This window comes from Bos javanicus, chromosome 9 (assembly GCF_032452875.1).
Source record: "Bos javanicus breed banteng chromosome 9, ARS-OSU_banteng_1.0, whole genome shotgun sequence".
Taxonomy (NCBI): Eukaryota; Metazoa; Chordata; class Mammalia; order Artiodactyla; family Bovidae; genus Bos; species Bos javanicus.
Genome location: NC_083876.1, coordinates 97186150 through 97203326, shown reverse-complemented (window position 1 = coordinate 97203326; position 17177 = coordinate 97186150). Strand labels below are relative to the sequence as shown.

Below are 17177 nucleotides of genomic sequence, written 5' to 3'. Positions count from 1 at the left end.
GTCCTGCCCTAGGGACCTCTCTGCATCCACAACTGTTTCCCCAGAGGAGTCCACAGACCCTGAGCCCTGTCTGGGTTCCTTGGCTTCAGAATTCCCTGCATAAACAGTCCTGAGACCTTTACTGGCTCTGTCTTCCTGAAAGCAGTGGCCAAGGGAGAAGTCTTGGTTTGGCCTGGGCTATAGAGCTTGAACCTGGGTTCCACCATGTAGGCATGTGAGGGGGTCTTCAGAATAAAAGAACCTGGGAGTCGGAGGAGGGGGAAGGGGCATGGTTGGGGCTTGGCTGTGCCAATCCAGCCAGGTTCAGGAGCAGACTTCCAAGGCATCTGAGGGTTCCAAGTCATCACCTCCCAGATCCTCACATAGGGGTATCACACAAAGTAAAAAAAAAAAAATTGAAACATATTTTAACAACTTTTTAGTTTGATTTATAACTTTTAAATATTCAGGCAAATAATCGGCCAACAAATTAGGGGTCTGTTCTAGGGGTGGATTCAGTTATTGGGTCTCCAAACCAAGTGGGCATTATAGAAGGCGTTATCGGTAGGGTGGAAGGAAACCCACCAGTAAGATGTCAGAAGTAAAATGAAGAAATGAATGTTGCAAGTATGAGAACTCTCATCTAAAAAGCCTGACCTTGCAAGCAAAGAGAATATGCTTCTCGAAGCCTTTTATTGTTGTTGTTGTTGTTTTTTACATCAGGTCCTTGTTGGTTATCTATTTTAAATATAGCAGTGTGTACATGTCCATCCCAAACTCCCTAACTGTCCCTTCCCCGTACCCTCCCTCACCCTAGTAACCATAAGTTCCTTCTCTGTGAATCTGTTTCTGTTTTGTAAGTAAGTTCATTTCTATCCGACTCTGAGCTTTACTGCTGAGGATGTGTGTTCAATCCCTGGCTGGGAAACGAAGATCCCACTAGTGGCCCAAGGGGTGGGGCCAAAAAAAATCAAAGCCTTTTTGAAAGGAAGTACCAAAATGTCCCGGTTCAGTCTATCCAACCTCAGGTTCCCCAGCGTCTGGTCAATTGTCTGACACTTAGTCTGACACTAAGTACATGAATGAGTGTGGTAGTTAACAAATGAACTGGAGACTTCCTGCATAGCACATTTGAACAGCAATGTTGCTAACTACAAGGTCAAGTCTAAAAATAGAGGGAAGGGAAATGAACATCTGGATGCTTCCTGTAAAGTTTTACATATATTACAGATTGCTGTTGCTGCTATTTGCTGTTTAGTCACTGAGTCATATCCAACTCTTGCAACCCCATGGACTGTAGCCCATCAGGCTCCTCTATCCATGGGATTTTCCAGGCAAGAGTATTGGAGTGGGTTGCCATTTTCTTCTCCAGGGAATCTTCCTGACCTAGGGATCAAACTCAGGTCTCCTGCTTAGCAGGTGGATCTTTACCGTCTGAGCCACCAGGAAAGCCCATATTCCAGATTACTTCAGGCATTTGCCCCAGGAAAGAAAGGGATTCAATATGATCTCTATCACAAATCTAGAACTATTATCTAGAAAGATTCTTCTGACAACAAGAATGTTTCATTATTAGAATGGAATTCTTTCACTGATTCTCTGATCCTCTTATCCCTGTCACTGGAAATCTTGAGTCAGTGTCTATAACATAGCTGTCAGAAGTGTTACAGAAGAGAATTCTGTACTGAGAGAGGTTGGTCTAGAGAGAGTAATCACTAATAGCTCTTTAAAACTAAGATATTTTTGTTCTTTAATATATGACTATGTTTTACATAAATTTGTTTTTAATTAAAAACTAATACAATATTGTAAAGTTTAAAAATAAAATAAAATTTAAAAAAAAAATTAAATGCCAGCAAGTCCATAAAATCTAAGAATTAGATCTGACTGTCATTGGTATAAACAAAATAATTAGATTGTATTTGCCAATTGCATGACTGTCTTAACGAAAATATTCTGACATTCCCACAATGGTCTGAGTAATTGCCTATCAGAGTGGCCCCAATCTGAACCAACTCAGCAGACCTGGCCTCTGTCTCCCATGGAAAGCAAAGCTCAACTCTTGCTGAAAATCACTTTTATTTTGACAAGACCAGTAGGAAATGAAACTTTAAAAAAAAAAAAAAAAAACTGTCTTGTTTGAGTAGTGGTATACTAATATTTTGTGTTTAAAAATTCAACATTGTGCCTGGAGCAAATAGACTTTCACTCAAAGGCCCTTAAATTATGCTATACAGGCTCGTATAGTCACTTATTTCCCAGTGCTCTTCTTCATGAAAACCAAAGGCAATGACTTTCCCCCTTAATTCAGAGATATTAACAAATAATTACAATTATAGTGAATGGAACTTGTGCCAGGTGCTGTACCTATGGGCCCCCCAAACTGCTTTTTAAATCAACTTAATCATTTGTCATCCATGCGAGCTTTATATGTGCACCAGCACATTTAAGTTGGATGTACTACCTTTTTTCAAGAGTATGATGATAGACAGTAAAACTGTACCAACTGGCTCTACCACCAAAGACAGCCCATGTTTTTTACCAAGTTCAAGCTGTACTGCTCACCACTCAACAGGCCAATAAATCAAGGAACAATGTTCTGGGGCAAGGAATAGCAACTTTATTAAGAAAGTCAGCAGATTGAGAAGATGGTGGACTCATGTCCCAAAGAACCGTCTTACTCAGGTTAGAATTCAGGCTTCTTTTATCCTAAAAGGATTGGGAGTGTGACTGGTGGTTGCAAACTTTTCGATGCTGTAATTCTTTGCTCTTGCAGTTTCCACGTTGGTCTGGTCACAGTGCTATTATATACCACCAGCAAGACAAATGTTCTGTAGCTTTTTATCTCTATACGAAATGGAAAAGTATTATACCTTTGAAGGTCAGAGCCTTGAAAATGGACTGTGTATTTCAGGCTGTAGGCAACATTCTTTCACAAAAGAATCAGCACAGGCAACAGAGCACAAAAAAATAGATTCAATATGGAGGCAGGTTTGTTCTTTTCTGTTTCATATTCATAGTATCTTCTTGTTTTTTGTTTCCCCCCACCCCTTAAGTCACTACAGACTTCCCTGATAGGTCAGTTGGTTAAGAATCTGCCTGCAATGTAGGAGACCCTGGTTTGATTCCTGGGTCAGGAAGATCCCCTGGAGAAGGGATAGGCTACCCACTCCAGAATTCTTGGGCTTCCCTTGCGGTTCAGCTGGTAAAGAATCCACCTGCAATGCAGGAGACTTGGGTTCGATTCCTGGGTTGGAAAGATCCCCTGGAGAAGGGAAAGGCTACTCACTGCAGTATTCTGGCCTGGAGAATTCCATGGACCTTGGGGTTACAAAGAGTTGGACACGACTGAGTGCCTTTCACTTTCATGAGGAACACATTTAACCTCTGAAATTCAGTTTTGCTTCTGTACTTTGTTGCTTAGATTTTTGATGCCTCTAAAGTAGTATATTTCCTCCGCCAAACACAAGAAGTGCACTCTAGTTAATCAGACTAATCTTATTAGTTTGAGGGTTAAAATAATGTAGTATATAAAATCCTAAACATGTGGCATTTCTATGTATAAGTCTAACATCTGTTTTTGTTAAACCACCCTCACAGGGCAGAAAGTAGTTTGCAGTGCATAGTCTGGGGATTGGAACTGTCTGTTACTCAGCTCTGTCATTTACTTCACTTACAACTTGGGTTATGAAAGGCAGGTAACCTTGAATACTACAAAAGAGCTACAAGTAGAAAACAGAGCCCCCCCCCACACACACACATAACACACACAATAAAAAACAGCTTCAGCTCTGGTTAAGCAGAATTAGGGGTTGTCAGTTCTCTTCTGTGACATCTTTGTGGAATATCTGTTTTTAAGCCACAGCTTGTTTGCCATAATCATCCATCTGTTGATTGTGTACTCAAGTGATGCCCTTACTCTGTGTTATGGCTGACTCGGGAAGCAAAACAGAAGGTAGATTAAGTAGTTGCTAAGTGTCCCTTTTGTCAGAAATTTGAGTTAGTTTCCCTTTTGCATGTTTGGATAAGTGGAGGTGCTTGGGGATCTGTGGTTTAAGTTATGTGCATTATTGACTCTATTAATTCACCTTGTAAGTATAGATATGTAAAGCATGCACTTTGAAATGACTAGTGAGGATTTTTTTTTAATTTCCAGTTAGTTCAAAGGTAAAAATTTGTCATAAAGCTTTATGATATCAAATGAAAATATCAGTTCAGTTCCTCATGGTGTCCAACTCTTTGCCACCCCATGGACTGCAGCAAGCCAGGCCTCCCTGTCCATCACCAACTCCCGGAAGTTGCTCAGACTCATCGAGTTGGTGATGCCATCCAACCATCTTGTCTTCTGTCGTCCCCTTCTCCTGCCTTCAATCTTTCCCAGCATCAGGGTCTTTTCCAAGGAGTCAGTTCTTCGCATCAGGTGGCCAAAGTACTGGAATTTCAGCTTCAGCATCAGTCCTTCCAATGAATATTCAGGACTGATTTCCTTTAGGATTGGCTGGTTGGATCTCTTCACAGGCCAAGAGATTCTCAGGAGTCTTCTCCAACACCACAGCTCAAAAGCGTCAATTCTTTGGCACTCAGCTTTCTTTATGGGCCAACTCTCACATCCATACGTGACTACTGGAAAAATCATAGCTTTGACTCGATGGACTTTTGTCATCAAAGTAGTGTCTCTGCTTTTTAATATGCTGTCTATGTTGGTCATAGCTTTTCTTCCAAGGAGTAAGCATCTTTAAATTTCATGGCTGCAGTCACTATCTGCAGTGATTTGGAGCCTAAGAAAATAAAAGTCTGTCACTGTTTCCCTTGTTTCCACATCTATTTGCCATGAAGTGAATGAAGATGTCAAGTTGCTTATTAATCATTTTAGATGATTGTAGTGAATCAATGAAAATAATGACTTAATAAAAAGGCCACACACTTAAAATCTTAAATGTATACTTGCCATAGTTTTCTAAGCATATATGATCTGGTCATATGCACCTATACATATATGTAGATGATCAAGGATGTATGCCTATATATACATCCTTGCTCATCTATTGTCTTTCAGTACATTGTCATAATAAACCTTAATTAGCAATTGGATATTGGACTCCTTTAGCAAAATCTGCCTCCAAATATTGAAGATTTGATTAAAAAGGTATCTCTGGGACAGCAGCAGAACAACCTTTCGAGTACAGTCTCATGAGTTCCTCGTATTCCAGAGACTCTCAAAATAGCAACTGCCATTCATTAACAGCCTACTATGTACAATGAACTGTACTGGATAATACTTATAGTTACAAACATACAGATACACACACACATCATCCACAGCAACCCCATAAGTTATATATTCTTACTCTCCTTTCTTCAAGTAGAAAATGAAGGCTTTAGAGCTAACACATCTTGGACCCAAGACAATGCAGCTGGTTAGTGGTAGGGAAGAAAGGCCCCTTCTTTTCCTTCTCCTCTTCTTGCTTCACCGCTGTTTCTCACCTCCTGCTGGGCCGGGTACCTGGGGTGGGGGGCGAGCGCTGCTGGAACTGAGAGCAGCCCCACGGTCACAGGCAGGCAAAGCGAGGGTGGAGTCCGCCGCTGAGGGAGAGAGAGAGTGGAGGGTAACCAGGAAAGTGAACACAGCTTCGCTGGCTGATGGTCACCTTTCTCCAGGCGTGTGGGGAAGGACTCTGTGTCCTGATGTATGTGTCTGTTCTTCACATATTCTTCATTTTGTACACACTCTTCACTCGCAGTAATGTTACCATGTAGTACATTCTTTGAATCCAGCTAGATTTGTGAAGTCTTCACAGACAATAGTATACTTCTTCTCATTTTTGTAGGGGCTTCCCTGGTGGCTCGGATGGTAGAGAGTCCTTTTTGTAGCATACCAAAAACAGTGGTGGATGTATCCCTGGGGCTTAGTTCATTTCTGGAGCCTTTTTTTTTTCCCAAGGAAAGACTTCACTAACAAATTAAAATGCCTAGGGTAATATATGTTATATAACTCCTTGTTTCTGACCCTAAAACCATCTTTAGTGTGTTTTCCAAGTAAATTAGAGCTTCACATTTGTCCTCCCATGGGAAGCTGTGGTTTTTACTTTCTAATCCATACAAGATTAGAAGAGGTGATCATAACCCCATCATCAACTTCAAACCTCCCTGACTGAGACAGTCTCAGGCTTTTACTTGGGAAATCACCTGCTAATGTCAACAGATTGTTGAATTTCTTCTTATAGCAGAAACGACTTAGTGTCTAACCTTTATTTCTTGCCTTGTTTAACCACTTGGGTAATCCATCTTATCGTTAGATTTAGATAATTCAGTTTTCTAATAGTTGCCTTAAAGTTTACAACACATATGTTAACTAATCTAAGTCCACTTTGAGAGGTCAATAAAACAAGGAATGTGTTCTTAATTAAGATTAATAACCTTATAATAGAGTATCCAGGTCTCCCACATTGCAGGCAGATTCTTTACCAGCTGAGCCACAAGGGAAGCCCAAGAATACTGGAGTGGGTAACCTATCCCTTCTCCAGTGGATCTTCCAGACCCAGAAATCGAACCAGGGTCTCCTGAATTGCAGGCGGATTCTTTACCAGCTGAACTATCAGGGAAGCCCATTCTACTGAGAAGTTTTCTGTAATTCTTACGCTTCTTTATCACTATTTTTTTCCTCTGACTTCTTTCACAATTCTCTGTCTTTGGTTTTCTGCCAAAATAAATATTTAATTATATTTAGGTGTGAATTGGGGATATTTATCCTGCTTGGGCTTCCCTTGTGGCTGGTAAAGAATCCGCCTGCAATGTGGGAGATCTGGGTTCGATTCCTGGGTTGGGAAGATCCCCTGGAGAAGGGAAAGGCTACCCACTCCAGTATTCTGGCCTGGAGAATTTCATGGACTGTGTAGTCCATGGGATTGCAAAGAGTTGGAGACGACTGAGCAACTTTCACTTTCACTTTGATAGTCTATGAGTTTCCTGCACCAGTGGTTTGGTATCTGTCCTTAATCTTGGAAAGTTCTCAGCCTGTATTACTTTGAATATTTCTTCTGCTCTGTTCTCTTTCTTTTCTTTCTAGTACTCAAATTCTGTGTATGTTATTTTTGTCCTACAGTTTTTGAATATTCTCTTCTTTTTTTCATTCTTTCTGATTTTAGCTTGGGTTTCAATCTTTCTTCAAGCTTACTTATTCTTTCTTGTCATGTCGTTTGTTGACAGCCCATCAAAGAAATTCTTCATTTCTGTTACACCTTTTCATTTCATGCATGTCCTTTTGACACCTTCTTAAGGGATTTTTTTTACTCCCCTGCTGGCTTAGACGGTAAAGCATCTGCCTACAATGTGAGAGACCTGGGTGGGGAAGATCTCCTGGAGAAGGAAATGGCAACCCACTCCAGTACTCTTGCCTGGAAAATCCCATGGACAGAGGAACCTGGTAGGCTACAGTCCATGGGATCGCAAAGAGACACAACTGAGCAACTTCACTTTCTTTCTTTTAAGAGATTTTGCCTTTCTGCCTGCATTATTCATCTGTGTGTTGTCTGCTTCTTCCATTAGAGTCCTTAACGTCTTAATCATAGTTGCTTTCAACTCCCTGTTTGATAATTCCAACATCTATATCATAGCTGAGTCAGATTCTGACACTTGCTTTATCTCTTCAGAGCGTGTTTTTCTGCCTTTGGACATGACTAGTAATTACCTGCTGAAAGCTGGACGTGTTCTACCCGAAACAGGAGCTGGTGTGGGCCTTTAATGTGAGGATATGTGTCGATCTGACAAGCAGCTGGGCTTGTGTTTAAGTGTTTAATGTTTGCTGTAGCTGAAGATGCCAGACATTCCAGATTCCTCTAGTTTTCTTGATTTTTGTCTCCATTCCTGACTGTGAGCAAACCACTCCTTCTCAGAGAGAATCCATGTCTTAAAACTCTTTCAGCTACCACCACCATTGTGTTATTAAAGACTAGCTGGTATGGTGGTAAGGTTAATGTGTTGTGGGGGTGACAGCAATCTTCTGATCAAATCTCAGTCTTCCTGTGGGCCTGTTTCTTGGGTCTGTAGCCTCACAAGTGCTTCTCCAGTGGTACAGGGGTTTTTTTTTTCTTTTTTCCCTTGCCTCCTACTCCCTCCCCCTTAGGTAGCATTCTCAGTCTATATATTTGAAGCCCTGATTCCTGTCGACCGTTCTTTCCCTATTCAGTGAGACAGACTGGAGTTAGAGGAGTGCCCCCTCTCTCATAGCAGCAGAGTAAGGTGCTAGCAAAGTCCTTCCCTTGAAGGGCAGACTTTTGCTATGGAGAAAGCTCTGGACAGTCTTCACAATGCTTACTCTTCCCCTCCCTCTACCAGAGCCACAAGGGGATCCTCACCTTGAGGACCTGGTCAGTATTTTTCTTAAAGATAAATATCAGGAAGATCTGTAAGATTTCATGCCTCTGGAGTTTCTGAATTTCACACTAGTCTGCTGCTGCTGCTGCTAAGTCACTTCAGTCGTGTCTGACTCTGTGCGACCCCATAGACAGCAGCTCATCAGGCTCCTCTGTACCTGGGATTCTCCAGGCAAGAACACTGGAGTGGGTTGCCATTTCCTTTTCCAATGCATGAAAGTGGAAAGTGAAAAGTGAAAGTGAAGTCATTCAGTCTTGTCCGACTCTTAGTGACCCCATGGACTGCAGCCTACCAGACTCCTCTGTCCATAGGATTTTCCAGGCAACAGTACTGGAGTGGGGTGCCACTGCCTTCTCCTCACACTAGTCTACACCCCATTTATATAATAGAAAATTCATCAAAAGCGCTTCCCAGGTGGCACTAGTGGTAAAGAATATGCCTGCCAATGTAGGTAGATGAAAGAGGTGCAGATTTGATCCCTGGGTGGGGAAGATCCCCTGGAGGAGGACACGACAACCCACTCCAGTATTCTTGCCTGGAGAACCCATGGACAGAGAAGGCTGGTGTGCTAAAGGCCATAGGGCCGCACAGAATCGAACACAACTGAAGCGACTTAGCACACACAGTATGCGTTGAAATTGTTGTCTCAACATTCCTACTGGTTTATTGTTCTAGCAGCTTCTACTCCAGGTAAGCAGATTGGATTGTGACTTCTGGACTTGCCAGATATCAGGGAGGTTCTTTGACCTGTGACATCGTTCTCTGATGGAGCCAAGAAAATGCATTGACTTTCAGTTTGCCCAGATTTTTCTTATTATAAGAATGGGAGTCATAACTTTCAAGCCCTTTACATGTTTGAACTGAAAACAAACAAAAAAAAGGAAGTCTTGACCTTTATATCTTAAAACAATAAATTGTGTAGCAATTATTTCAATTAGTTATTTTCCTTTTAAATAGATAAAAATATTTAAAGAATTAGCAGCAACAAGCAATAGATATGGATATGCCATTAATATCATCAGCAATAAATTCAGTTTCTAATTCCTTAGGTCATTTCCTCCTGCTTTCACATACATTCAAAACTAGAAGTAGAAGCTGTGATTATTCCTGATGAAGGAATTGGCATTTAGAGTAACCGAGTGATCCAAGAGCATATAGCTAGTTAGCTGTTGCAGAACCAGAGCTTCAGCCTAGGCCATGATGACAAGAATTTATTTTAAAAGGCATGAAGCCCCCATTTTGATATTTCCCTTCTATAGTCCGTACCTCCAACTGCTATATTTTCAAATGATGGCAATGGCTGTAGGCTATTCTTTTGAGAAAATTGGATGGAAGGAGAAGGAAAGAAAGAGGGTGGTAACTGTATGCTCAAGGCTGGATCTTTGCTGAATTTTTAAAGGGGGAAGATTTGAATAACACATATGGTTTGAAGTGAACAAGCTTCAGAGCAGTAGAGTTTGAGGAGACTGAGTGAATGATCAGTTAAACCATAAGGAGCTGAAGGGGACAGGTTAGGATGGATGACAAATGATACTCGTTTTGAGGAGGAGGAACCAGAGGGGGAGGAGGCAGAGGAGTTGTAACTTGGAGAGGATGGCAACTCACTCCAGTATTCTTGCCTGGAAAATTCCGTGGACAGAGGAGCCTGGCGGGCTACAGTCCATGGGGTCGCAAAGAGCCGGACGTGACTTAGCAACGAAACAACGACATGAAGTTCAGGGATGGTGGCACTAGAGGTAAGGAACCCGCCTGCCAACGCAGGAGACGTAGAGACGCGGGTTCACTCCCTGGGTCGGGAAGATCCCCTGGAGGAGGGCATGGCAACCCACTCCAGTATTCTTGCCTGGAGAATCCCATGGGCAGAGGAGCCTGATGGGCTGTAGTGTCCATGGGGTCGCACAGAGTCGGACACGACTGAGGCGACTTAGCGTGCACGCTTGCTGGTGGCCACAGGGTGGGTTCTCTGGCAGCCAAGTCAGAAGTAGAGGACAGAGTACAAGATGTTCATGGAGATGTGCCTCTGAGAAAGGAGGAGCAGAGACCCAGATCGGGCCGAGTGAAGTTGAACTGCCACGTGAGCAGAGACTTGGGAGCCAGTGTTGACTGACAGCAGCTCGTGTTGGGACAAAGTGGTTGGGCAGGTCCACCTCCCCCTCACCCAGACAGCAGATTCGGGGGTCCTGGGGAAGATGTGACCTCAGGCAGGGCGGCTCTGTGCAGCCGAGGAAGACTGGGGACAGGGCACAGCATCTCTCATGTCCTCCTGCGGCGTGGCCACTAGCCTTCGTTGCAGGGGCCCGGGTCCCACATCTCCGTGTTCAGCACCGGAGCTTTACATTTCTGGACCCGTATCAGGGGAGGCCCTATTCTGAGAACGACGTTTTAAAGGTTAATTGAGAAGGATGGTGATGCTTTGGAAGAATCCCCAAGGGAGATGGGAGAGGGGCTGGCCAAAGGCAAGTCATAGGAACAAGCTGCACTGAGGGCTTGACGGTGAGTCAGCCCTGAACCACGGCAGCACCACTCTCAGCAAGAATGCAGCTTCAGGCAGATGGTGTGAATCTCCGTTGGAGGTATTCTAGCCCCTTTTTGCTACACCAGCTGTGATTGGCAGAACTAGAACAGGAGAAGGAAAAGCAGGTGGTAGTGTCTACCCAGAACTGGATGTAGTGAGTAAGTGAAAGTCGCTCAGTCGTGTCCGACTCTAAGCGACCCCATGGACCATACAGTCCATGGAATTCTCCAGGCCGGAATACTGAAGTGGGTAGCCTTTCCCTTCTCCAGGGGATCTTCCCAACCCAAGGATAGAACCCAGGTCTCCTGCATTGCAGACGGATTCTTTACCAGCTGAGCCACAAGGCAAGCCCAGAACTGGATATAGGATATTGGCAAAGAAGGTAGAGTAAAAGTACAAAGGAGTCATGACACCCAAGCATCACTGACATCTTCCCATGTGGGGTCCAGGCTGGGGACAGAGGTTAGAGGTTAGATAAAGTCCACTTAACTGATGAGCAAAGCACACAGAGGGCTGGAGGTCAGAGCCGAGGCCTCCATGGTGAAAAGAGAGGAGGGGTGGATAGGAGCCCCTCCTAAGTGTCACCGAGCTGGGTGGGCAGTGACCGCTTGGATGACTCATTCATGGGGCAGGTGCTATTGAGCAGTTCATCCAGCCGGGCAGTGGTTTAGACACAGCTGATAGAGCGGTGACGAAAAAGCAACGGTCCTGCACTTGTCACCCTTGCCTTTCAGCAGCAGGGGACAGAAAATAAAATGCTGTATCAGAAAAGTAGCTTAGAAGGTGATGAGAGCCATGGAGCGAATGCAGCAGTAACGGCGGATTGGGGGGATGAAGATAGGCTGCAGTTTCACCCGGGGTGATCCTGAAAAGCCTCACTGAGAATGCGGCATTTGAGCAAGGATTGAAGGAGTCGGGGACCGCTCCACGCAGATAGCAGGGTCAAGAGCTTTCTGGACAGAGGGAGGAGCAAATCCAGAGCCCTGCAGTCAGCAGCCTGTCTGGGGTGGTCAGAACTGAGAGCAGGCTGGCGGGACCCCTGGCGGGAGAGGGATAAGGAGCTACACAGCGGGCCAGGCAGCCAAGCACCCTACATAGGCCACTGACGCCCTTGGCCTTGACTCTTGGTGAGATAGAAAACCTGTGGCAGATGCCATGATAGCTGATGTACGTATTTTAATGGAAGCCTCTTAGCTGTTATCTCAAGAAGAGACTGAATGATGGGGACATGAAGGCAGCTGACGGCTGCACCCTCTTAAGACATAATGTGGTCCAAGTAGAGAGCGGGGGCTTCCAAAGGTGACGCCCTGTCGTGTGTGTGGACCCTGCGTGAAGCGCTTGGAAGAATTCCGATTGCGCCGTGGACGCCTGTCCTCACGTCTTCCTCTGCTGTCCCTGCCCCCGCACCCTTTCTCCCTGCACCGCTGCTTTCCCCGTGCAGCTTTCGCGTTTCTCGTTTGAAGCCGCGCCGTCACACTGGCTCTGCATCGGTCCATCTCCCGCACTGACGTTCCTGTGACGTGCACGGTGACAGGTGCCCTTCCGTGGTCTTAAACACCTTGACCCCTTGCAACTCTCCTCTTCTCACTCGAAGCCCTGTCTGTCCTTGTTTATCATATTTTGTTGCATCGACCAGGTGTTTCAGGTAATTAGCGAGTCGTCTGTTCAAGATGTTTACATTTGAGCTATCACTGACATCAATCCTTTTAGTTACATCTGCAGAGAAAGTTAGAATACAAATTCTGAAGGTAGGTTCATTTTAAATTCTGTTTCTTATTTTACCTGCCATTAAAATAAATCAAATCAGTTTTTCTCAAGTCGGAGGGATGCAAAGGACCACTTGTAAAGGAAAAAAGAATCCTCTAAAACTTCGAAGCCTGAATGAAACCATTTTTAATGATGTTTCTTAACTATGTCCGAGTATAATTTAGGTAGAAACTTTTTACGCTATACAGCTAGAAGACCCAACTGAAAATGTATAAATTAAATATAAATGAAAGCACAAAACCAAAAGTATTCAAATTAACTCTGAATGTCATATGGAAGGCGCTGTCGTCTTACCCCACTAAGCCGGTCCTTAGCGTGCAGACGGGGCCCCGAGTGCCTGCGACCCCGTGCCTGGCAAACTTCAATTCTGTCACCCCTCCTCCCGGCGACGGGCTGGGTGACCCCTCCCCTCATAAACTTAGCACCAAACCACACGGCCCTCGCTTGTTGGGAATTTGTCCTGAGAATTCTTTCCACCTCTGTTCTCTCCTCATGACTTTCACAAAACAAAAAATACGACCCCTTGTTCCCAAGAACTGACAGGAGGCTGAATTTCTTCAACGGTTTTTGGTTGAATGGCAGCCAACCAAATAACCCAGAATAGACTTTTACTAATTGCTTAGATCAGAATAGCAACTCTGAAATGACCAACTTCTAAAAGGGAACTCGGGCCATAAGCCTTCACGGCCTCCAGTGGGAGAAACACAGCTCAAGGGTTTCTTCCGGCGTCAGGGTCTAGCTTTCCTTCCTTGTAGGTAGGATGTGCCTATGACAATTAATTGACTAGATTTTCCACCAAAATATCCACCTTGGGGTTTCCATTCATTTTTTTTGCCTACTTTCAGGTGATAACATCACCTGTTTATATATTTTGTTCATTTTTTTTAATGTATTGCCTTAGTGAACATTTACGAACCACTTTCTCAAGAGTACGAAATACAATAACATCAAAGACAAATATATATTGAATATAGTAACAAAGACTAAATCTCTGTTCCAGCATTTCATGTGACCACAGTTTCAGAATTGGAACTAACTCAAGTCAAATTCATCTCTAAAATATTCTGCATAAATAGTTATTTAGCCTCTGTCTGAAAGCCTCCAGTTACCGGCTGGTAAGGAAATAAATTCCATTTTAAATTAGAAATGTATTCATAGTGAACCCAAGCATACCTGCTGTCGTTTAACCTATTTGCTCTAATCCTGCCTTCTAGAATAGCACACACATCTAGCCCTTCTCGCAGAGGATAACTCCTTCAGCCCCTGCAGACAGCTCCTCCCTGGCCGCCCGCACTCCCCAGGCTGGTGTCCCTTGGTGCCTCCCACCGTCTCATGTCATGATTCCCAGAGACAGCTCAGCCTCAGCTGTCGCTTAGGTGCATTTTCACAGAACCCATTTTCCTTAATAGAAAAGCCAACATAGCACATCATCCATAGATCTGATCCCAAAGAAACAGGTTTCTATATCAATTCTGTTTCCAGAGTTTATGTTATTAATGATGGCAAATTAATACTGTGGAATAATTCTATTTAAAAGACAGGGATAGGATACATTTTTAAACAGGAACTGGCGTGCCCTGGCATAGGTGGAGAGACAGATAGACACATACACTCACACACATATGTGCACATGTATGGATATGCTTCATTTGGGCTTCCCAGCTGGTGCGGTGGTAAAGCGTTCACCTGCCAACACAGGAGATGCAGCAGACACAGGTTCAATCCCTGGATCAGGAAGATGCCCTGGAGGAGGAAATGGCAACCCACTCCAGTATCCTTGCCTAGAAAATTCCGAAGACAGAGGAGCCTGGTGGGCTACAGTACGTTGGGTCACAAAGAGTCAGACATGACTGAGCAACTGATCACACAACACACATGATTCATTTACTTATTTCTTCTACAAGAGAAATAACTCTTCTTTCTCTTTTGTAAGAGAAAGAAGAGAAACTCTGAATCAAGCTTGAGTAGGCTCTCACTGAGCGGAACTAGAAGGTGGTGGGCACAAGACTCCATAATAGACCCTTTCCAAACTGAAATGCAGCATCGTCAGGATCTTGACAAAGCCTCCTGGAAGAACCAGGCGCAGTTCTAAACTCTAGCCCCATCCCATGAAGACAGGGCGTCCGGCTGCCCCATCTTCATCCTTCACCCTCCGTGTGCAGAAGCTGCGCCTGGAGGTGGTAAATGAGTGAAATGAACCAACAGCTGCCAACTCACCCTGTCTGCGCCACGAAACCCTGGCTCTGTATTAGTGATAAGTGATGTGCTGGCAGAAATGGCATGGTGTCCTCGGGCCCCACAACGTCCAGATCACAATCGGGAGGGGAGAAAAAGCTGGTCAGGGTCACGTGTAACTCCTTCCTACAGAGTCACAGTGAGAGGCTGGCAGCAGCCGGAGCACCCTGGATGGGGGGGGGTGTTGTCTGGTCGTTTTAGACCATGCTTTACAGGTAAGTGAGCATCTGTGTCCTTCCCAACAGCAATACTGGTCACCGGCAGTCGTGACGGCAGTGAGAACATATTACCGCACTGAGTGGGAATAACTCATCGGTGATTAATTCTTCTTCTTCCCAACAGCTGGCTGTCCCAACTCCTTGATTAAAGAGCTCCATCACTTCAGGATTCTTGGAGAAGAGCAGGTGAGTCGGCCTCTCACAGGCTGCCCTGAGCGTCATGGAAGACAGACAGTAATGAGAACACACACTCTCCTGGGAGGCGGGGGGTATCTCCTGACCGCTCCCCCTCCCCACGCCTGAAATGGGGAAGGGAGCCACACAGGCGCTGTGTGTGGGAACCCGCTTTCCCTCTCTTATCCATCAGACCCGACAGGTTATTAATTGGTACATCTGCTACCTGCCAGAGCATTTCATCTCAGGACGCGGCAGTGAGCAGGTATGGCGTAGTGGCCGATAAGCAAACAAATAAGTGCTGAGAGGAATTATGCCTGAGGGGGTTGATCGGCACAGACAGGCCGGGTTGATGTCTGTGCGGGGATGTGCAAGCTCTTTTCGCCAGAATTTTCTATTTTGCGTGCCATCTATACTTCTCTGCCTCTGTGTTCTCAATGGATGCAGACATGTGACTGATATAAATGGCTGGCCCATTTAAAGCTGATTATTTAAATGCTGTGTTGTGCTCAGTGAGATATGTCAGATTCTAAATAGATGTGCTCATAATTCAGAGTGCTACATATTAACCTATGCATATGTACACACACACATTTTTGACCACTTAGCAATAAATCTCTTAATCCTCATATGGAATTACAGGCTCCATATTTTTATGTTAAATCTGATGTCAAGTTATCCTTGAATACTTATGCCCGGACTTCCCTGGCAGTCCGGTGGTTAAGACTCCACCCTTCCAATGCAGGGACACAGGTTCAGTCCCTGACCAGAGAACTAAGATCCCACATGCCGCACAGTGCGGCCAAAAACTAAAGTCAAATTTAAAAAAAATAAATACTTAAGCCATATAATTTATGGGCTTCCCTGGTGGCTCAGTGGTAAAGAATCCTCCTGCTGATCAGGAGCCATGGGTCCCCTCCCTGGGTTGGGAAGATCCCCTGGAGAAGGAAATGGCTACCCACTCCAGTATTCTTGCCTGGAGAATCCCATGGGCGGAGGAGCCTGGCGGGCTACAGTCCACGGGGTCGCAGAAAAGTTGGACACAACTCAGCAGCTAAACAACAACAAATGTCATGTAGTTTCAGCATGGTGGTTGACCTACTTTATACTCTCTTATTGATTTCTACTCCCAAAGGCAGTCTTTGCCCACTCTGATCAGAGAACATGTAGTTAAAGGTGTAGTAGCTCAGTTTTTTTTCAACAGGTTTTTGGTTTGTGAGTTTTTGTTTGGTGTGTGTATGTCAGAAAGTGGAACTTTCCATCTCCAACATGAGATTTCAAAAGGGGGATTAACTCGGGGAGGAAGAAAAGCCGGAATCATTTCCAGCTCCTTGAATTAGCAGGTTACAATATGCCTCATTCATGTTTTCAGACTGTAAATTTCCAGAATAACAAACAGGGGTGTTTATTCAAATAGAAACAAAATCAAAGATATTGCAGTTCCAAAAGCTGATAACAGACCCCAAACATACCTACTTATGAAAACACCGTTCCCTCACAGCTATTTTCCTGTGACAGCCGTGAGATTTCTTAAAGCAAAAATCACTGATTGTTACCCTGAGATTTCTGCTCAGATAATAGAACCTTCTCTTCTAACTTGTACCAATATTTGCAGATTGTTTCCATATTTGTTTTAGAGTCATTGGGTGATTAGTAGGGAAAGAAGCCAACTATAATCATCTCCTTAGATCTACATAAAATTCAAGCCATTTTGCATTTTCCCAGGCATTTAATCAAGCCATAATCAAAGTCACTATTTCTCTGATCAGTTGTGCTAATGGCCACATACTGCATCACAGCAATACTGATCTTTATCTCCTAAAAAAACCACAAGTCGTTCCTTCCTTCTTTCCTTTCATTCGACGGATACTTAAAAAGCACATACTCATATGCTGTATATGATTCTTACAGGGCTA

At 44.2% G+C, this 17177-nt stretch overlaps 1 protein-coding gene across 6 annotated transcripts in view; it reads left to right on the top strand.

Annotated features, from left to right (window-relative positions):
• The window catches only part of PRKN (parkin RBR E3 ubiquitin protein ligase), a 1237035-nt gene that overhangs the window by 1001987 nt on the left and 217871 nt on the right, over positions 1 to 17177 (top strand). For all 6 annotated transcript variants that reach the window (XM_061428497.1, XM_061428495.1, XM_061428496.1 and 3 more), the window contains one exon: positions 15212 to 15273. In XM_061428497.1, the coding sequence (XP_061284481.1) occupies positions 15212 to 15273 (62 nt within the window). The remainder of the gene's footprint in view (positions 1 to 15211; positions 15274 to 17177) is intronic.